Genomic DNA, 22,464 nt, shown 5'->3' on the forward strand with positions numbered 1-22,464 from the left:
CAGCGCCAGAGGTGCCGACCATTCCGCCGGCGAGAGAGGTCATTAAAGAGTCATCCTGGCATCACCCGAAGGGCGGCCAGAAGAGACGCCGTTTATGACATGGCGAGGGGGAGAGAACGGAAGACGGCGCAGCGCCTGGTGTGACTGAGCCCACTGTTCCCCTCCACCCTACTGTTGAGGGTATGGAGGAGAATGTTTTTTGTTGATGTGTGTAATAAAGAGTTGGCTCTACCTGACTTTGTCAAAGAAAGAGCCCCTTTTCCATAATACATCCGAGAGCGTTCGACCTTCCTCACTCTCGCTCTCTCTCTTACCACTCGAGTGCAGCTCAGCCCACCACGGTGTGTTGCTGAGCGCACACATAAGGTAGGTATAAAAAGGATATTAATTTTAAGATGTTACCTTATGAAGACCTCACTTTACAGACTCCTAGGTGTGCTGTAGTGAGTGTCTCACATAGCAGGCTGCAGTCTCAGTCATATAGTGACAGGATGATGCAACCGCTATTCGGGGATGGCGCACTGTCTGAGGCTAAGGCCTCTGTCAGTGCAGTTCAGACCCGTGCTACATTCAAGGAGGGCCGGAATACTACGGTTACGGGTTTAACCAACATATCGGCGGCCCCGTTTCTCTCAGAATGCGCTGATGCTCACCACACTGAGTTTAGCTCAGCCCACCAGGGGTGCAGAGCTGAGCACACACAGGAGGTGAATGTTAATAAGGTATCAAGGCGCCGCCTTGTGTTACCTCATAGAAACCTCACATTACAGACTCCTAGGAGTGCTGTAGTGAGTGTCTCACATAGCAGGCTGCAGTCTCGGTCAGACACTGACATGATGACACAGTGCGCCATCCCCAAATAGCGGCTATCGCAGACTAAGGTCTCTGTTAGTGCGATTCAGACCCATGCTGCGTTCACGGAGGGCCCGATTACCACGGTCACGAAAGTAACCAACGTATCGGCGCCCCCACCTCTCTTAGAACGCGCCAATGCTCACCACACTGAGTGTAATTCAGCCCACCAAAGGTGCAGAGCTGAGCACACACAGGAGGTGAAAGGGAAAAAAATACCAAGGCACCGTCTTAGGTTATCTCAAAGAGACCTCACATTACAGACTCCAAGGAGTACTGTAGTGAGTGTCTCTCATAGCAGGTCTCAGTCAGGACATTTTACATTTTAGTCATTTAGCAGACGCTCTTATCCAGAGCGACTTACAGGAGCAATTAGGGTTAAGTGCCTTGCTCAAGGGCACATTTACGTCATTTAGCAGACGCTCTTATCCAGAGCGACTCACAAATTGGTGCATTCACCCTATAGCCAGTGGGATAACCACTTTACAATTTTTTTTGGGGGGGGGGTAGAAGGATTACTTTATCCTATCCCAGGTATTCCTTAAAGAGGTGGGGTTTCAAATGTCTCCGGAAGGTGGTGAGTGACTCCGCTGTCCTGGCGTCGTGAGGGAGCTTGTTCCACCATTGGGGTGCCAGAGCAGCGAACAGTTTTGACTGGGCTGAGCGGGAACTATGCTTCCGCAGAGGAAGGGGAGCCAGCAGGCCAGAGGTGGATGAACGCAATGCCCTCGTTTGGGTGTAGGGACTGATCAGAGCCCGAAGGTACAGAGGTGCCGTTCCCCTCACTGCTCCATAGGCAAGCACCATGGTCTTGTAACGGATGCGAGCTTCAACTGGAAGCCAGTGGAGGAGACAGGAGACAGGATGACGCAACCGCTGTTTGTGGATGGCGCATTATCGCAGACTAAGGTCTCTGTTAATGCGATTCAGACCCATGCTGCGTTCACGGAGGGTCTGATTACTACGGTTACAGGTATAACCAATGTATCGGCGCCCCCACTTCTCACAGAACGCGCTGATGCTCACCACGCTGAGTGTGGCTCAACCCACCAGAGGTGCGGAGTTGAACACACACACAGAAGGTGAAGGTTAAGAAGGTATCAAGGCGCCGGCTTGTGTTACCTCATAGAGACCTCATATTACAGACTCCTAGGAGTATTGTAGTGAGGGGCTCTAATAGCGAATTGCAGTCATCTGGGATGATGACGCAATCGCTTGCTGGGGATGGTGCCCTGTCGCAGGCTGTGGCCTCCGTCAGTGCAATTCAGACCCGCGCTGCGTTCACGGAGGGCAGGAATACGACGGTTACGGGTTTAACTGACGTCTCTGCACCTCCTTCTTGTTCAGAACGCACTAATGTTCCCTCTCCCTTTCATGGGAGGCCCGCCTTGGGCTGTTCCACCACCTCAGTGTTGGGGAACAGCGGCGGCAAGGGCCATAGAGGAATACAGGTCCTTCCTACTGAATGTACCACAGCTTCGCGCTCGGCCGCTTTCTCTGCATTGCTGGCAGTGGCAGCGAAGCTGCACCCTCTCACGCTGGCTAGAACAGACGTTGCAGAAGGGTTATGCTCTCCAATTCCATCGGACCCCACCCCCATTCAGGGGAGTGGTGGAGACGGTGATGAAAACGCCCGAAAAAGTGGCCGCTCTGCTTTCAGAGATTACGGAACTTTTGGCGAAGGAGGCGGTCACAGTGGTTCCCCAGGAGCAAAGGAATAAAGGGCTATATTCACCCTACTTCCTGGTGCCCAAAAAGATGGGGGGAATGAGGCCAATATTGGATTTACGCATTCTCAACGAGAGCGTAACCAAACGGCCCTTTCGAATGCTAACGACAAAACGTCTGCTGGAATGTGTCCAGAAAGGAGACTTTTGTACGAGCATAGACCTAAAGGACGCGTACTTTCATGTGCCGGTACAGCCGCGTCACAGGAAGTTTCTGCGATTCGCCTTTCAAGGGGTGGCGTACGAATACACGAGGATGCCATTTGGGTACGCCCTGGCACCTCGCACGTTTTCCAAGTGTGTGGAGGCGGCATTGGAACCGTTGCGTCGTCAGGGAATACGGCTACTAGCCTACCTAGACGACCTACTGGTTCTCGCCCCGTCAGCAGAGCTGGCGATCACTCAAACAACACAGACAGTGATTCATCTCACATGTCTGGGGTTCGCTGTGAATTGGAAAAAGAGCGCGCCCTGGGCCAGTCAACAGATTGTCTGTCTACCTGGGGATACAGCTAGACACTGTAATGATGAGGGCTCGAATTTCGGACCCCCGAAGGGTAGCCTTGTTGCTAGACCTGAGGAAGTGTTGTCCGAATCACACGGTGACGGCGCTGTCGATCATGTCACTTTTGGATCTCATGTCGTCAGCCCACTCTGTGGTTCCGCTGGGACTCCTGCACATGCGCAGGATGCAGCGATGGTTCGCCCAACTAAGACTAGACCCATTGCGTCAACGTCATCGGTTGGTGGTGGTTCCCCTCTCGCTCAGTGCAGATCTGACCTATTGGAGAAACCTGCGCGTTCTCACGCACGGAGTCCCAATAGGCAAAGTGTCCTCTTACATCCCAGTGTTCACAGATACGTCTCTGACGGGATGGGGAGGGACATGTCAGACCCAAGCGATAGGAGATGAGTGGCCTCTTTCGAGTCGCCACATCAACCTCTTGGAGTTGGAAACGGTTCGACTGGTTTTGACCCACTTCACGTCTACCCTTCGGGGTCGCGATGTGCTGGTCTGGTCAGACAACCGGACCACAGTAGCTCACATAAATCGCCAAGGAGGAGTCAGGTCTCCTGCTCTCCATCGGGCGGCAGAGGAATTGTGGCTGTGGGCTCACGAGCACCTACGCTCATTGAGAGCAGCACACATTCCGTGCTACTTGAACGTAGGAGCAGACCTCATGTCAAGAGGGAGTCCTCGAGACGATGAGTGGTGTCTGCATCCGGACATTGTTCTCCAAATTTGGGAACAGTTCGGGAGAGCCGAGGTGGATCTATTCGCGTCACACGTGAACGCGCAATGTCCCCTATGGTTCTCTCTGAGGGAACAGGAAGAACCACCACTGGGAAGAGACGCTTTTGCGCACCACCCGTGGCCGAGTGTTCTTCTGTATGCATTCCCTCCGCTGTCCTGCATTCTCCCACTGTTAGCCAGGGTGAGGTCAGGAGGGCTGTCAGTGATACTGGTAGCCCCCGATCGCCCAGGGGCTCCTTGGTTTGCGGAGATGAGTCAGATGTTGATTGCGCCAACTTGGCCAATTCCACATCGACGGGACGCATTGTCTCAGGCGGGGGGCACGATAGGGCAATTGCCATAATCGGCCAACCACTGAAGGCCTGGCTGCTGAGAGGGACAGGCTAGAGCGCCGTGGGTTATCTGATGCAATGATCAGGACCATACAGGGTTCACGTGCCAGTTCCACTTCCAGGATGTATGTCAGTAGATGGAACGTGTTTTCACGATGGTGTGTCACACAAGGTGTAGACCCCATGAGCTGTCAGGTTGAGAGTATTCTCTCTTTCCTACAGCTTATGTTTGATAAGCAGCGATCGCCCGCCACCATTAAGGTGTTTGCAGCGGCGATTTCAGCTTGTCACAAGGGGTTTGGCAGAGACAATGTCTTTAGCCACCCTCTAGTGAAACGTTTCCTATTAGGAACGCGGCGGTTTAGGCCAACACCTAGAGCCACGCTTCCTCAGTGGGATTTGGCTTTGGTACTCGAAGCGCTATGTAAGTCGCCGTTCGAGCCATTGAATCAAATACCCCTCAAGATGCTGTCTATGAAGACAGCATTGTTGCTCGCTTTGACTACGGCTAAGCGTGTCAGTGATTTGTGTGCGCTTTCGACGAGACCCGACTGCCTGGCCATTAATGGCGATCTGAGCAGAGCGGTGTTACGTCCTAACCCGGCATTTGTGCCGAAGGTTATTAGGAGTTCATATAGATCACAGACCGTGGAGCTGTGGGCTTTTTCTCCTCCTCCTCATAGAGAGGAGTGAGGAAAGGCTCCATCGCCTGTGCCCAGTACGCGCCTTGGCGTGTTCCGTCGAGCGCACAGCAGCGATTAGGTCATCGCCTCAGCTGTTTGTGTGTTATGGTGCTGCTGCACTAGGTAGACCACTTGCGAAACAGCGTCTGTCTCATTGGCTTTGTGAGGGCTTATGAGGCAGCGGGGCGACAACTGCCTCAGGGTATCAGAGCTCACTCCACTCGTGGAGTAGCAGCTTCTACTGCCCTTTTCAGAGGAACAGGGGTAGAGGATATATGTAGAGCGGCGTCATGGTCAACACCGTCTCCATTTATCCGTTTCTATCTCTTGGATATGTCTTCTAACTCTTTGGCTCAGTCTGTACTCAGCGTGGCTGAAGGGAGACTTTGAGCTAGGAGGAGAGGAATGCAGGACTGAGGAGACAAGGTCTCTATCAAGTCCGCTTCTGATAGAAGGACATATTTTTGGCATGACTCCTGACTGACAGGTTCAGTACAGTAGACGGCATGTATTCATCTGCCCACCAGTGAGTCACTGGAGTGAGGCGGAATGATGGGGGATAATAGTAGTAACTTGGTTACGATGCTATTAGACCGGTCATGACAATTTGACGGAATGTGACGTCTGTTTGTTCAGATTAGTATGAATCATGTTCTGGGATCTGCCCACTAATCTCTGGGGTTCCATTGATTGAGTGAGGCGGCCTACAGTGTACACAATGTAGAGTGACACTTTGTGTCATTCCATTAGTGGTCGGTTGTATTGTAACAGGATATTGAGGTACCATCTATCTGCTAGTACAGATTAGTATGGCCTGTATTCTGGTGATCTGCCCACTAGTCATTGGTGTTGCCATTGGACTAGGTGGGGCGGGTTTTTAACCGATGATGCAGTATATTGTGACACTTGTATGGTGACAGTGGTTACAGTACTGCGGGAATTGGTTGCAGCCATTGCTAGGCCTGACCTTTTCATTTTGATGGGAAGTGTTGGGCTCGGCAGGGAGTACATTTTGGAGCGCTATGCTCCGCCTTAAACCAATAGGAGCAGAGCTCCCCTATGGGGCGGAGCTTCACGATATAGAACGATTAGTTACCAGAGTGTAACTCCAGTTCTATGAGTGGAGCGGAGCCCCATAGGACTTAAGGCCCTGCCGACCCTCTCTAGTCTCGCTGAAGATAAATATCTCGGGAGGCTGATTGAGGGGAGGCATCCCCTCTTATAGGGACACTTGTACTCCTATTGGCTGCAGGTGTGTGCATCATTTTGTCTCAGGCTGATGCTGCCTTAGGGCAGTGGGTAAACCACTAGGAGCAGAGCTCCCCTATGGGGCTCCGCTCCACTCATAGAACTGGTGTTACACTCCGGTAACTAATCGCTCTCTCTCCGCGGCCATCCATTTTAGGCAAAGCCACAATTAAGGAGTCCTGGATCTGCCAGACCTAATTTTGGAGTTTGGTCCATTAAGAGAAACATGACAAGGCCATGGGCACTGGCACCACTTCAAAACACACACACTCACTCTAACTCCTCAGGGCTAGTTACCACTACTCTGATTTCCAGCTATGCCCATGTCACTCTCCACCCTTTTAACCCTTATGTTGAACGCATATGGCGAACGCCATTTACAGTGCCTTGCTAAAGTATTCAGATCCCTTGGATTTTTCACATTAGTGGGATTAAAATGGATGTCAACAATCTAGAGAAAATACACTAATGTCAAAGTGGATTAATTTTTATTTTATCAAAACTAACACATTTTAACAAAACTGTTGCATAAGTATTCAGCCCCTTTTGTTTAGGCAAGCCTAAATTAGTTCAGGAGTAAAAAATTGCATATAAATTGCATGGACTCACTGTGAAATAATAGGGGTTGACTTGATATTTGACTAATGACTAATGCTTCCTCTGTCCCCCATACACATATTTGTAAGGTCCCACAGTCAAGTGTTGAATTTCAAGCACAGATTCAACTACAGACCACAGAGCTTTTCAAAAGCCTCATGAAAGGCAGTGATTGGTAGATGGATAACAATAACCAATCAGACATTGAATGTCTCTTTAAGCATGGTAAGGTTGATAATTATGCGGTGAATTATGTATTACAGTTTTTTTGATTGCTTAAGCACGATTTTCAAAACAGGGCCCGTGTTTTCAAAACACTACACACAATTAGCACAACCACACACCCAATTAGCAAAACACTACAGATCCTTTGCAAAATTAAACACTCTTGTAAAAACTATACACTTCTTTTTAAAAACCACACTTTGTTACCATATGAAACACACACGTTTCACATTACTATACTCTGTTTGCACGAGTTACACTCTGCTGTGATAAACCTAAAACACTTTTAGCACTTCTACTTCCCTATGATTAGAGTAGGCTACTCTCAACAAAGTACAAATATAATGTAAATTCACCAAACACTACACAAGACCAATGTTGCAGACTGAAGAAACTCATTTATTTCTCAACACGCCCAAAATGTTGACATGGAGATTCATAATACTGTAACCAAACGTCACTTTACGTATTGTAAGTTCAAAAAAAATTTAAAAAAATAACTAGACATTGTCTCTTCGCCTAGCTGGATCTGGCCAGAGAATTTCATCAACATCGCAGGCAATGTTGTCATTAGCAAGACACCTTGGAAAGAAACGTCTTGAATGACGAATCCATCCTTGCATTGCTGCTACCTCCATCTGGTCACAGGCCTCCTCCATGGCTTGGATGAGGGGTACCTCAGCCTGGAGACGGAGATCATATACCTTCCACCGCCATGCCGAGAAAAACTCTTCTATAGGGTTGAGGAATGGAGAGTATGGTGGAAGATATAGGACGGTGAAATGTGGATGTTGCTGAAACCAGTTCTGAACCAGAGCAGAGCGGTGGAAAGACACATTGTCCCAGACAACAATGTATTGCATATGATCGATTTGATTTGCTGCTGTTATGTTGTGCAATTGGTCCAAGAATGTAAGTATGAGTGCTGTGTTGTAAGGGCCCATATGGGCATGGCGGTGGAGGACCCCATTCTGTGTAATGGCTGCACAGAGTGTTATATTACCCCCACGTTGCCCTGGGACATTGACTATAGCCCTGTGGCCAATGATGTTTCTTCCCCTCCTTCGTGTTCTCGTCAGGTTGAACCCAGCCTCATCTACGTAAATGAACTCATGCTGGATCTCCTCTCCATCCATTCGTAAAACTCTCTGAAAAACAGTGTCAGGCAAAATTGTGTAGTTCAGTGTAGATCTAGTATACATATTACAGTACAGTAAAAGATTATGAGACAGTATGCAAGATCACACTGCTAAAGTGAATACATACCTCTGCATAATCATGCCGCAGTCGTTTCACCCTTTCGGAATTGCGCTCGAAAGGCACTCGATAAATTTGCTTCATTTGAATATGTTTTTTTTTAGGATGCGTGCCAGTGTTGATGTTGAGACCTGATGGATATCGTTGAAAATGGCGTGGTTATTGACAATGTTAGCTTGGAGCTGCTTGAGTGTTATAGCATTGTTGGCCAAAACCATGTTTACTATCTCCCTCTCTTGCTGTTCTGTGAACATAGGAGGCCTTCCCCCTTGTCGTCCCTGACCCTCAATCCTATGTAGAAAAAAAAACAGTATACAATAGTACAGTAATTTCACAGGAAAAGGTAACAGAAGTGCTGATAGTGCATAGAATATAGTACTGTAAGCAGTTACTGAAACCGTGCAGATGTTTTTGATATGATGATATTTTTACAATACCTATTTTCCAGTCGAAATGTTCTCATCACACTTGCCACTGTATATCGGCTTAGATTTGGCTGTACTCGCAGTCCAGCCTCCCTCAGCGTCAGGCCGTGGTTGACAATGTGGTCAACCAGTGTTGCGCGGATCTCATTTGTCAGATTCGGTCCTCTTTGAGCACCTTCTTGTCTTCCTCCCCTTCCTCCTCCTCCTCCTCCTCGTTCTCCTCCTCGTTCTCCTCGTTCTCCTCGTTCTCCTCGTCCTCCTCCTCGTTCTCCTCGTCGTCCTCCTCCTCGTCTTACTCTTTCTCTGACTCTTTCCATTGTGCTTGAAGACCGATGAACTCACCTGCTGCTTTTTATAGTGCTTATACACCTGATTGGTGTGTCTACAATTAAGCAAACGAGTGTTTGCACACCTGATGACTGTGTTGAACCAATTGGTTGGACGGTGTGGTAATTTGACAGTCAGTGCTTTGGTATTGCAAGGACGTGACTTCATGATAGATTTTTGTGTGTAATGTATGTTAAGTGTGTTTAGTGTTTTGCAAATCACTGTGTGTAGAGTTTTGCAACAAGTGTAAGGTTGACAATGTGCTTATAGTTGTGCAAATATGGGCTGATGTTTTGCTTCTTGAGTGTAAGGTTTTGCTAATAGTGTACTACTTTTAATTTTAGTGTGTAAGCAATCCAAAAAAACTGTAAACCACCCAGACACATCAAAGATACAGTCCTCCTTCTGAACTGAGCAGCAGGACAGGAATGACACTGCTCCGGTATGTTACCATGAGGCCATTGGTGATTTTAAAATGGCTACCGAGTTCATTGGCTGTGCTGGGATAACTGAGGATGGATCATCAACATTTTATTGACTCCACAATAAAGACATAAATGATAGAGTGAAAAGAAGAATACAAATATACACAATGTATGCAACAAGGCACTAAAGTAATACTACAAAAAACACTGCAAAGGAATACACTTTTTTGCCTAAATGTAAAGCCTTATGTTTGTGGCAAATCTAACACATCACTGAGTAACTGCCCCCTTATTTTCAAGCATAGTGGTGGCTGCATCATGGTATGGGTATGCTTGAAACTGGGACATACTGAGGAGTTTTTCAGGAGAAAAAGAAATGGGATGGTGCTAAACACAGGCAAAATCCTAGAGGAAAAACTGCTTAACACCAGAGACTGGGAGAGGAATTCACCTTTCAGCAAGACCATAACCTACAAAGCAAAATCTACATTGCAGTTGCTTATCAAGAAGACTGTGAATGTTCCTGAGTGGCCAAGTTAAATCTGCTTGAATCTGTGGCAAGCCTTGAGCATTGCTGTCTAGCCATGATCCCCAACATCTTGATAGAGGTTGAAAATGTTGGACATTATTTAATATTTTATTTATTAGGATCCCCATTAGCTGTTGTAAAAGCAGCAGCTACTCTTCCTGGGGTCCACACAAAACATGAAACATTACATAATACAGAACATTAATAGACAAGAACAGCTCAAGGACAGAACTACAAAATATTCAAAGGCACACGTAGCCTACATATCAATACATACACACAAACTATCTAGGTCAAATAGAGGAGAGGCTTTGTGCCGTGAGGTGTTGCTTTCTGTTTTTTTAACCTCCTAAGGGATCGGTGTCCCGTATACGGGACGGTTGACCTAACGTGTGCTAATGTGATTAGCATGACTGTTGTAAGTAACAGCAAACTTTCCAGGACATATACATGTCTTATATGGGCAGAAAGCTTAAATTATTGTTAATCTTACTGCACTGTCCAATTTACAGTAGCTATTACAGTGAAAAAAATACCATGCTGTTGTTTGAGGAGAGTGCAAAACAACAACAAAACGTATCACGCCAACTGGTTTGATACATTCACCTCTGAAGTTTGATAAAATCCATTTGTATATCCAAATGTAGGAACTGGGTTCTACACTTTGAGCCCTTGCTGTCTTTGGCTCCACACCCACCCCGCCCGGCCATCTAGATGTGTGAAAGTTAGTGTATAAGCTAATGATCCATCATGTATGACATTCCTGGGATTGTGTAAACTTAAATTTTGTATTACCATATCATTTTTGTATGTTCTCTATAGTCATGTACTTGAAAATGTATCAATTGACCAATTCGGTACATTTGGGCAGACTTGATACAAAATAGTCCAGTATTGCAGTGCTTCACTGGATCAATCTGAAATGTTGCACACTTCTGCCATCTAGTGGACAAAATCTAAAGTGCGCATAACTGCAATATTATTTACATTTTAGTAATTTAGCAGACGCTCTTATCCAGAGCGACTTACAATTAGTGAGTGTATACATTTTTCATACTTTGGCTTTCCATATTGTGGTCTTTCTCTTGCATTTCAAAGACAATGGAACATTTTTTTTATAGAAAACGCATGTATTTTTTGTTTGTATTATCTTTTACCAGATCTAACGTTATATTCTCCTAGATTAATTTCACATTTACACAAACTTCAGTGTTTCCTTTCAAATGGTATCAAGAATATGCATATCCTTGCTTCAGGTCCTAAGCTACAGGCTGTTAGATTTGGGTGTCATTTTAGGCAAAATTTGAAAAAAAGGGTCCAATCCTTAAGAGGTTAAACCAGGGTTGCTGTTTATTTGAGCAATATGAGATGGAACGGAGTTCCATGTTTCCATGTAATAATGGCTCTTTTATAATACTGTATGCTTTCTTGAATTTGTTCTTGATTTGGGGACTGTGAAAAGATCCCTGGTCGCATGTCTGGTGGGGTAAGTGTGTGTGTCAGTGCTGTGTGGAAGTTCACTATGCAAACAATTTGGAATTTCCAACACATTAATGTTCCACACTGATTCATGTTCCACAACTCTTAGCCAAGCGAGACTGGCATGCATAGTATAAATATTAGCCCTCTGATTACAATGAAGAGCAAGATGTGCTGCTCTGTTCTGGGCCAGCTGCAGCTTAATTGTGTCTTTATTTGCAGCACTCGACCACACGACTGGGCAATAATCAAGATAAGACAAAACGGGAGCCTGCAGAACTTGCTTTTTGGAGTGTGGTGTCAAAAAAGCAGCGCATCTCTTTATTACTGACAGACCTCTCCCCATCTTTACAACCATTGACTCTATATGTTTTGACCATGACAGTTTACAATCTAAGCTAATGCCAAGTAATTTATTCTCCTCAACTTGTTCAACAGCCATGCAATTAATTACCAGATTCAGTGGAGGTCTAGAACTTATGGAATGATTTGTACCAAATACAATGCTCTTAGTTTTAGAGATGTTCAGTGCCAGTTTATTACTGGCCACCCATTCCAAAACTGACTGCAACTCCTTGTTAAGGGTTTCAGTGACTTCATTAGCTGTGCTTGCTGATGCGTATATATGGTTGAATCATCAGCATACATGGACACACGCTTTGCTTAATGCCAGTGGCAGGTCATTGGTAAAAATAGAAAAGAGTAGAGGGCCTAGAGAGCTGCCCTGCGGTGCACCACACTTTACATGTTTGATGTTCGAGAAGCTTCCAGTAAAGAAAACCCTTTGAGTTCTATTAGATAGCTCTGAATACACGATATGGCGAAGGTTGAAAAGCCATAACACAATTTTTTTCAACAACAGATTATGGTCAATAATATCAAGGCTGCACTGAAATCTAACAGTACAGCTCCCACAATCATCTTATTAGCAATTTGTTTCAACCAAACATCAGTCAGTTGTGTCAGTGCAGTACATGTTGAGTGCCCTTCTCTGTAAGCATTCTGAAAGTCTGTTAATATATTTACAGAGAAATAGCATTGTATTTGGTCAAACATTTTTTCCAACAGTTTGCTAAGAGCTGGCAGCAAGCTTATAGGTCTGCTGTTAGAACCAGTAAAGGGCACTTTACCACTTGGGTAGCGGAATTACTTTGGCTTCCCTCCAGGCCTGAGGACAAAGACATTCCTCCAGGCTCAGATGAACGATATGACAGCTAGGGGTGGCTATAGAGTTAGCTACCATCCTCAGTAGCTTTCCATCGAAGTTGTCAATGCCAGGAGGTATGTTATTATTGATCGATAACAATAATTTTCCACCTCTCCCACACTAACTTTACAAAACTCAAACGTGCAATGCTTTTCTTTCATTATTAGTTTTTTTATGCATGAATACGATGGCTCACTGTTAGTTGTTGGCATTTCCTGCCTACTTTTGCCCACTTTGTCAATGAAGTAATCATTAAAATACTTGGCAACATCAAAAGGTTTAGTGATGAATAGCCATCTGATTTGATGAAAGATGGAGTTGAATTTGTCTTTCTGCTCATTTCATTTAAACTTTTTTCCATCATTCTTTATATGATTGATCTTGGCTTCATAATACAGTTTCTTCTTTTTGTTGAGTTTAGTCACATTTCTCAATTTGCAGTAAGTCAGCCAGTCACTTATTAGCCATTTATGTTTCCCTATCCCTTTCAACCATATAGTTTTTCAATTCCTCATCAATCCATGGAGCCTTAACATTTCTAACAGTCAGTTTCTTAACAGGTGCATGTTTATCAATTGGAAGAAGAAATTTCATAATGTATCAAGTGCAGCGTCTGGATGCTCCTTATTAATCACATCAGACCAACAAATCTTTTTTTAAATCATCTACATAAGAGTCACAGCAAAATCTTTTGTATGATCTCTTAGACACTATTTTAGGCCCAGCTTTTGGAACTTTGGCTTTCCTGGATATAGCCACTATATTATGATCACTGCCTCCAATGGGTACGGACACAGCTTTAGAACAAAGTTCTACAGTATTAGTAAAAATGTGATCAATACATGTGGATGATCTTGTTCCTCTAGTGTTTGTAAACACCCTGGTAGGTTGATTAATAACCTGGCGCTGGTTACAGTGAGAAGCTTCCTCTTGAGCGGACAGCTTGATGAACACCAGTCAATATTCAGGTCCCCGAGAAAGTAGACCTCTCTGTTTAGATCACATATACTATCAAGCATTTCACACACAATATGTAGATACTGACTGTTAGCACTTGGTGGCCTATAGCAACACCCCAAAAGGAAAGGCTTTATATGTGCCAAGTGAACCTGCAACCACAACAATTCAATAACACTTGACATAAGCTCTTCAGTAAGCATTACAGGGATATGGCTCTGAATTTTATATATATATACAGTTAGGGAAAAAAGTATTTGATCCCCTGCTGATTTTGTACGTTTGCCCACTGACAAAGACATGATCAGTCTATACTTTTAATGGTAGGTTTATTTGAACAGTGAGAGACAGAATAACAACAACAAAATCCAGAAAAACGCATGTCAAAAATGTTATAAATTGATTTGCATTTTAATGAGGGTAATGAGTATTTGACCCCTCTGCAAAACATGACTTAGTACTTGGTGGCAAAACCCTTGTTGGCAATCACAGAGGTCAGACGTTTCTTGTAGTTGGCCACCAGGTTTGCACACATCTCAAGAGGGATTTTGTCCCACTCCTCTTTGCAGATCTTCTCCAAGTCATTAAGGTTTCGAGCCTAACGTTTGGCAACTCGAACATTCAGCTCCCTCCACACATTTTCTATGGGATTAAGGTCTGGAGACTGGCTAGGCCACTCCAGGACCTTAATGTGCTTCTTCTTGAGCCACTCCTTTGTTGCCTTGGCCGTGTGTTTTGGGTCATTGTCATACTGGAATACCCATCCACGACCCATTTTCAATGCCCTGGCTGAGGGAAGGAGGTTCTCACCCAAGATTTGACGGTACATGGCCCCGCCCATCGTCCCTTTGATGCAGTGAAGTTGTCCTGTCCCCTTAGCAGAAAAACACCCCCAAAGCATAATGTTTCCACCTCCATGTTTGACGGTGGGGATGGTGTTCTTGGGGTCATAGCCAGCATTCCTCCTCCTCCAAACACGGCGAGTTGAGTTGATGCCAAAGAGCTCCATTTTGATCTCATCTGACCACAACACTTTCACCCAGTTCTCCTCTGAATCATTCAGATGTTCATTGGATAACTTCAGGCGGGCCTGTATATGTGCTTTCTTGAGCAAGTGGACCTTGCGGGCGCTGCAGGATTTCAGTCCTTCACGGCGTAGTGTGTTACCAATTGTTTTCTTGGTGACTATGGTCCCAGCTGCCTTGATATCATTGACAAGATCCTCCCGTGTAGTTCTGGGCTGATTCCTCACCGTTCTCATGATCATTGCGACTCCACGAGGTGAGATCTTGCATGGAGCCCCAGGCCAAGGGAGATTTACAGTTATTTTGTGTTTCTTCCATTTGCAAATAATCGCACCAACTGTTGTCATCTTCTCACCAAGCTGCCTGGCGATGGTCTTGTAGCCCATTCCAGCCTTGTGTAGGTCTACAATCTTGTCCCTGACATCCTTGGAGAGCTCTTTTGGTCTTGGCCATGGTGGAGAGTTTGGAATCTGATTGATTGATTGCTTCTGTGGACAGGTGTCTTTTATACAGGTAACAAGCTGAGATTAGGAGCACTCCCTGTAAGAGTGTGCTCCTAATCTCAGCTCGTTACCTGTATAAAAGACACCTGGGAGCCAGAAATCTTTCTGATTGAGGGGGGTCAAATATTTATTTCCCTCATTTAAAATGCAAATCAATTTATAACATTTTTGACATGTGTTTTTCTGGATTTTGTTGTTGTTATTCTGTCTCTCACTGTTCAAATAAACCTACTATTAAAATTATAGACTGATAATTTCTGTGTCAGTGGGCAAACATACAAAATCAGCAGGGGATCAAATACTTTTTTCCCTCACTAATATATATATATATATATATATATAGGCCAAGGGAGATTGATATATATATACACACACACACACACACACACTACCAGTCAAAAGTTTGGACACACCTACTCATTCCAGGGCTTTTCTATATTTTTTACTATTTTTTACATTGTAGAATAATAGTGAAAACATAAACTATGAAATAACACATGGAATCATGTAGTAACAAAAAAAGTGTTAAACAGAGATATATACATAATACTGAAAAGAGCAAACAAAGCAAGAGAAAAATATATACATTCAGTAGTCCATTAATCAATTGGTGTGTGTGTGTGCTGCGGGTTTGAAGCTAAGAACCCATAGGCTTGGCTCTCTCATCCCTTCCAGGCTTCTGGGAGGGAGGGTGGACAATGAGCCTGTCATAGCGGATGTAAGCAATGTCCCCACGCGCTCTGGCAGCTTTCATGGCTGAGAAGTTCTTTCCTCTTCTGGCGCACAGCTTCAGGATAGTCCTTGTTGAGGAAGATATACGTTCCTCTCAAGTTCTTGGCTCTTTCCAAAACAGCTACCTTGTCCTTGAACCTCAGGAACTTGACACTATCGGCCTGGGCCTGTCACCTGGGCCGGTGGTGGGTTTTCCTGTCCTGTGGGCGTGGTCTCCCGCAATCTTCCTGTGGTCCCTCTTTAATTTCTCAGAGATCATTTCTCTCACTTTGTCCTCAGACTCCGTCCAGTCACGTGGAGATTCAGCAATTCCGTCCACAACCATTTGTTCCGCCTTGATTGTCCCTCGAGATTTATCCGTCATTGTTATCATGGATTCACACACATAACTGATGTCCTCTCTCAATGACTAACAGATTGCTGTCATCTTGCCGTTCTCCTGTATAAACTGATTGAGCTGACCCTGGGAGAACTGATCAGGTCGTCCATGCACCAGTATTTCGACAAAACACTTGAAGCTATTTTATTTTTTTAACAACTGCTTGTATAACTGTTTTTGTTTGTTTAAAATATCCTTCACGTGATAGAGAGACACCACTGTCCTCAACGGTACTCCCACCGGCTTTGGTCTTTGTCATGGTAGCTAGCAACGTAGGTTACGCTGTTACTCCTCACAGTTCCAGACAGGGCAGGTCACAGGGAAGATTGAAAACAACAAACAGCAGGGATCTATACAGCCACAAACTCGGGACAATCCGCTGTCTCAGCCACAATGGCTAACTGCGTCGTGGGTTGCGTTCAAGCCCTGAAGAAAACCCTGCTAGCATAATAGGCAGCTAGCTAAATAGCTCCTCAGACCCGGCCTTGGTCGGCAGGATTACTGGACAGAGACTAGCAGTCCCAGCAACTGATGCCAACTGCGTTGCGGGATCCAAACTAAAAAGGTAGCTAGCTACTAAGAAACTTTCCAATACACTTTCAAAACGACAAACTTTTCTAAACAGCAAAACCGAGCTCTCCCTCATTCCGCGTTCAACAGGAAGAAACAATAGTTATTACAAAATAATGATGGGTAAATATTGCACAATCCAGGTGTGCAAAGCTCTTAGACTTACCCAAGAACACTCACAACTGTAATCAATGCCAAAGGTGTTTCTATCATGTATTGACTCAGGGAGCTGAATACTTATACAACTATGTTTTAGTTATTATATTTTTATTCATTTTTTCCACTTTGGCATTTTAGTGTTTTGTGTAGATTGACAATTAAATACATTTTAATCCCACTTTGTAACACAAAATGTGAAGAAATCCTACTTTTGCAAGGCACTGTATGGATGAATCTCCTTGTTACAGGACCGGCGTATTGAAGAGCTCACGCTGCTCCTAGTCCAGTGCAGACAGTTCAGAGACGTTGTGACCCCAAGACAAGGTAACAGCAATCTCCCCTACCATACATAGTACTACGCTAGTTATTGATTGTTTTAATTAAAAGCCACCAAAACGGTAAAACATTCCTTACATTCAAATGTATAATGAACCAGAGAAAGCAAAACATTTCCATTACTCACGATGGTATGAAGCAATTACCCTCTCTCTTCGATAGCTCCACCCACTATACTCTCAGTACCCAATGAGAGGACTCCGTCAAGCTTGGTTTCCAATGAGAGGACTCCATCGAGCAGCAGTGAGGAAGAGGAGCATGGAGTTGTGATGTCAGTTCCTCCCAGTGCACTCCCAGAGAACACAAAGACTGAGGTGGGTCAGAGGAAGGGGAATGTTCAGATGGGGGAAAAAATTGTTCTCTCAGCCCCAAGCATACACTGACAATTATTCTAGTTTTCAGTATCAGCATAATATGAAGAAGGTAGAAAGTGCCTTTGGATGAAAACATCATTGATCCTGCCCAATAAGGTTCAGAAGCCTCATTTTCCCACAAGTCTGCTGACTGTTCAACTAGAGGTTATGACACTAGTCATATTCCTCGTTCCCTGTCCTTATCTCCATCTCTCCTCTGGTCCAGATGTCCTTCAGCAGTTCATCCCCCCAGCTCGTGTCCCACCTGCCAGCCCAGAAGGAGAGAGAACTCTGGTGAGACTCTGGGAATGGAACACCTTTTATCTGACTTATTTAAGAGATCTATGGGACTGCACTTATCAACATATTTCGTTGTGAATTGAATGATCAGATGATCATGTATTTTTATCAGGAGACAGCCCCGACTTTTATCAAGCAGTATGGACAACCTACAGAATGGATCTTCACCCAAGGTAGAGGAGACATTTTCACTTGACTTTACTGCCCAGAGTGGGAAAGTCTGACTAGAAAGCGTTTTACACCTTTCTCCTCAATCTGTATCACAGCACTAACTCCTTGTCATCTAATGATTGTTCTTCACCTTTCTTACATCTAGTATGTAGTGGTGATTCCTGTAGAGGCTGAAGTGTCTGCTGAGGTATTATTACAAAACTCTTCACCTTTCATATCATACTGTTCTATTTCTTGTGTTTGGGTTACACTTCTGACCAATGATTGTTTTGTGTCTTGTCAATCAGAATTTGATAGAAAATATATCAATGACTCAAAAGTAAAATAAAACATTTGTATTGGTCTAATTGTTTCATTTATCTTTGTTTGTTCTCCAGAATGGGCCTGTAGATAACAGGTACCAGACCCTGCCGGTGAAGGCCTCCCTCCCAGAGCATAATGGAGAGGGAGAGTGCAGTGAGACACAGAGCCAGAGGTCTCCAGAGGGGAGTGAAGACGGAGACTCAAGTAAGCCTAAAGAAGCACTACCTGCCACACAGACTGTCCATAAGTGCTTCAGATACCTTCACCTCAGAATATATTGTAGGATTCAATGTGTCTTATGTTGCTTGGTGGACAGACCTGTTCTGAGAAACCATCTGTGCTTAGGTCTGGCCCCTTCTACACCACAGAGCACAAAGCCCCTGATATCAGATCAGACCAAGACTTGGTCCTCCCTTTGAGACAGGGCAACTACACAGGTCTCTGATTAGTTGTACTGTGATCAAAGCTAATAGGGGAGAGGCCCCAGCCAGAGCAAAGGTTTTCAGGGATATTCCTGACTGGCTGACATATACCATGTTCACAGCCCCAACCTCTTTCTGATCGACCACACGCAACCCAACCCCATCCTCTCTCTCACAGACCACGCTTACCCCAATTCCACTTTCTCTTTCTAAATTACCAAGGTCCACACAACCCCACCCTCTCTCACGGACCACACTCACCCCAACTCCACCCTGGGCTTTGGAGTGGCAGGAATCAAGTCCATGAGTATATGATCCTCCCACAAAATTAATCTATATTGGCCTCCCAGCTGTAACTGGTGGCAGAGGTGGGATTTTGTGCTGTGCACATGGACCGGCACAGGCCCAGCAGCTGGAACCACTTTCTATGTGCTCTCTCTCCTATTGGGTGGTCGGTTAGACCCAAAGGCCTCCAATATAAACATGAGAAAGCAAAGCTCTACCAATCCCCTAGTGGGCCTATCTGTGAGTCTTACTGAGGTCCGACACATAACGAAAAAGACATTACAGACAAAATACTTTACAATTGATATACACAACATGTTCATGTTTTTAAATGTGTGTGTTTGTGTGTGTGCGCATCTATCAGTTACACATACATGTCAGTACATACACACAACAAGTAGGTCACATGGGGGAGAGGCGTTGTGCCATGAGGTGTTGCTTTATTTGTTTTTTGAAACCAGGTTTGCTCTTCACTTGCGCTATGTAACATGGAAGGGAGTTCCATGCACTCATGGCTCTGTATAATACTGTACGTTTCCTTGAATTTGTTCTGGACCTGGGGACTGTGAAAAGACCCCTGGTGGCGTGTTTGGTGGGGTAAGTGTGCGTGTCAGTGCTGTGTGTAAGTTGACTATGCATACAATATGGAATTTCCAACACATTAATGTTTATCTTTCAGGGATTTGTACACGTAGGGTGTCCATGGCACTAGCTATGAGCTAATTAACATGTTTGTGCTAGTTATCTCTCCACAGGCTATTGGAAATAAACATAATTCACTTTATTTATTTTTTTGACAGTCATTAAGATTGAAGTCTTTTTGAAGGTTCACTGCCTGTATGAAACTTATTTTCACACAAAGATAACATCAGCTATTTGTTTTGCTGCCCTGGAAAGAAATTACTTTTTGAACCAGTTGATTGCTTTTGTTCGTGCATTGTACATTTTCAAGAGCAACTCAAATGAAAGCTAAACCAGAACCTTCGCCCACATGTAAACTTCCGATTGAAATTATTAAATGTTTCAATGATGGATACACAACTAGATAATAAAGATCATTTTTGTTGATCTTTCCCCCCTTCTTACAGGAAAGACAGAGAAAATGGATGACACCTCATCTTCTGACCTTTCACCCCAGTCTTCAGGGGCGGAGTCAGGTCAACGGACTATTGGCTCACCAGAACACCTGAAGAACAATAACAGTATCAGGAAGCTCTGGGGAAAGTGAGTGGGTATAATATTTATTTTTTGGGATAAAATATATACAGTAAATTGAGCATATACCTCACCTAAAATGGCAAGCTTACGGATGTGAATGACACCCAAGTCTTGCATATTATGTACAGTATGTCTATGAAATCAAATAATGTCCTCTCCTCCAGGATCAGGCGGACCCAGTCAGGGGGTCTGCAGGGGGAGGACCTGGAACCAAACCAGTTTAGGAGAGGGGGGCTGCGTGCCACAGCGGGGCCAAGACTCACCCGGACCCCTGACTCTGTTCGGTAAGACTGGGTTTGCGGGATAACTCATTGACACCACCTAATTCCCCAATAGATTATTGCCATGAAATAACAATGTGGTAACCCTTTATTTAGATAGTCTGTAGAGCATCTACAGATGGACTATCAGTAAAATATCTACTAACCCTAACCTTAACCCCTACCCTAACCCTTATTAAACCTAACCGTAACCTTAGCAAGCAGTTGCTTATCAACAGATAGCTTGTTGATAGTATGACCATCTGTAGAGCATCTACAGATGGAAATTCCGGACTATCCAAAGAAAGTGTGACCCAATATGTGACCGACCGCCTCGATTTGGTCTTATGTAGCAACATTTGAAATTGTGTTTTTTACATTGGATAAAAGTAGAGGCTCAGAGCTAGAAAATTGTACATCATACACTGCAGTTGAGGAACAAATGGGAATGTAATTCTGCTTTGAAAGTTGATAAACTTGTAACCCCACTTTTGAGAAAAAGGCCCTTGAAATGTTTTGGGACACCTACTGGAGAGCTCTTCTTTGCCTGCACCCATTCAGCATCGTTCACACCCTCTTAAGCCTTAGCCCCACCCATCTCTTTAAGGATTCACATGTGAGGCCATGTGCTAAACAGTGAGTACGCTAGTGTACAACCAAAGATTTCAAGACTAAAGGCTGGTTTATACTACTTCTATCGACATGTCTGTATACAGTTGTTGCAGTGACATCATGAACATTCTATTGTCGTCCGACATCAAACTTTGTCATTGTCGTTATGAAAAATGTAGTTAGTTTCTAGCTTGTTAGAAGGTGTAAACTGTACAGTGAAATGGTTACTTGCATAGTGGAGTCTTTTTGATTAGACATGTAGCTAGCTAAACGATGAACCATAATACCAACTCATATTGTTGCTACCCTTCATGAATCTACAGGTAGCTAAAGCTAACCAACTAGCTAGGTTCAATGTTAGCTAGCTAGCTGACATTAGGCTATCACTAGCAATGTAAATGGCTCTGAGGTATGAATAACACTACACAGATCATACACGTAATGTTAGCTAGCTAGCCAGCCAGCTAACGTTAGCTAGCTAGCTAACAGTACACTTTAACTTGCAATGAAAACAACTTTCTAACAATATTTGAAACGTATAATATCTGAAAATGTAACTAGCTAGACTCTCTTACCCGCATACATGGATGAACGCTGCTCCCTCTCTGTCACAGATGCCATTGTTGCCCTTAGTTTGAAGATGTAATCCAGACAGGTGTTTTATACAACAGCTCTTTCTCTTTCTGACTCCCTCTGCATTTGCAATCAAATGCCTGAATTTTCTCCATCTCCTTAGCTATCATACTCTGCTTCCACCGGGAATTTCACTGATTTCAAAACTCGGTCCTCCAGAAAGTGGAGAGCCTTAGCAAAACTTGTGCAGTTCTTTGTGATATCTTTCAAAAAAAGCCACTTTAGAAAGGATTACCTACACATACTAAGCAGCTCATGTTATAGACAGAAGAGTGCTACATGGCTGAACAATCCGAACTCATCTCTCAGCATGTCCAGCCCAACCATTATCTCAGCCAATCATGGCTAGTGGGAAGGTTCCTGACTTTTTCCGTGGTTAAACCAACTAGGCTGGAATAATAAAAATAAAAATAAAGGAATTTACAGACGGCATACAATTTGTTTTTAAGGCACATGAAAGTTCACATGTTCCAGAATGCATTTCTGCCAAAAAGTGTTTTTTATTTAAAATTTTTTAAATAACTTTCAAATGCCTCTCCTGTGAAGTAGTGACGCGTGACATACGCCTAGTTTCCTGAAATGAGTCGCATGTTTGCTACTGCACCTGTTTCAATATAGGGAATACTGTTCACATTGTATAGATGTTGAATAGGCCATATACAATGCATGTAGACAGAA

The 22,464-nt window shown here is 44.3% G+C and overlaps 1 protein-coding gene across 1 annotated transcript in view; it reads left to right on the forward strand.

Moving 5' to 3' along the window:
- The window catches only part of LOC311128569 (liprin-beta-2-like), a 43,090-nt gene that overhangs the window by 16,993 nt on the left and 3,633 nt on the right, over positions 1-22,464 (forward strand). Inside the window, exons 7-12 of the mRNA XM_084160755.1 lie at positions 17,809-17,876; positions 17,995-18,055; positions 18,199-18,240; positions 18,431-18,560; positions 20,152-20,287; positions 20,446-20,565. Of these exons, the coding sequence (XP_084016881.1) occupies positions 17,809-17,876; positions 17,995-18,055; positions 18,199-18,240; positions 18,431-18,560; positions 20,152-20,287; positions 20,446-20,565 (557 nt within the window). The remainder of the gene's footprint in view (positions 1-17,808; positions 17,877-17,994; positions 18,056-18,198; positions 18,241-18,430; positions 18,561-20,151; positions 20,288-20,445; positions 20,566-22,464) is intronic.

This window comes from Coregonus lavaretus (assembly GCF_964263955.1).
Source record: "Coregonus lavaretus genome assembly, chromosome: 4".
In the NCBI taxonomy this organism is placed as follows: Eukaryota; Metazoa; Chordata; class Actinopteri; order Salmoniformes; family Salmonidae; genus Coregonus; species Coregonus lavaretus.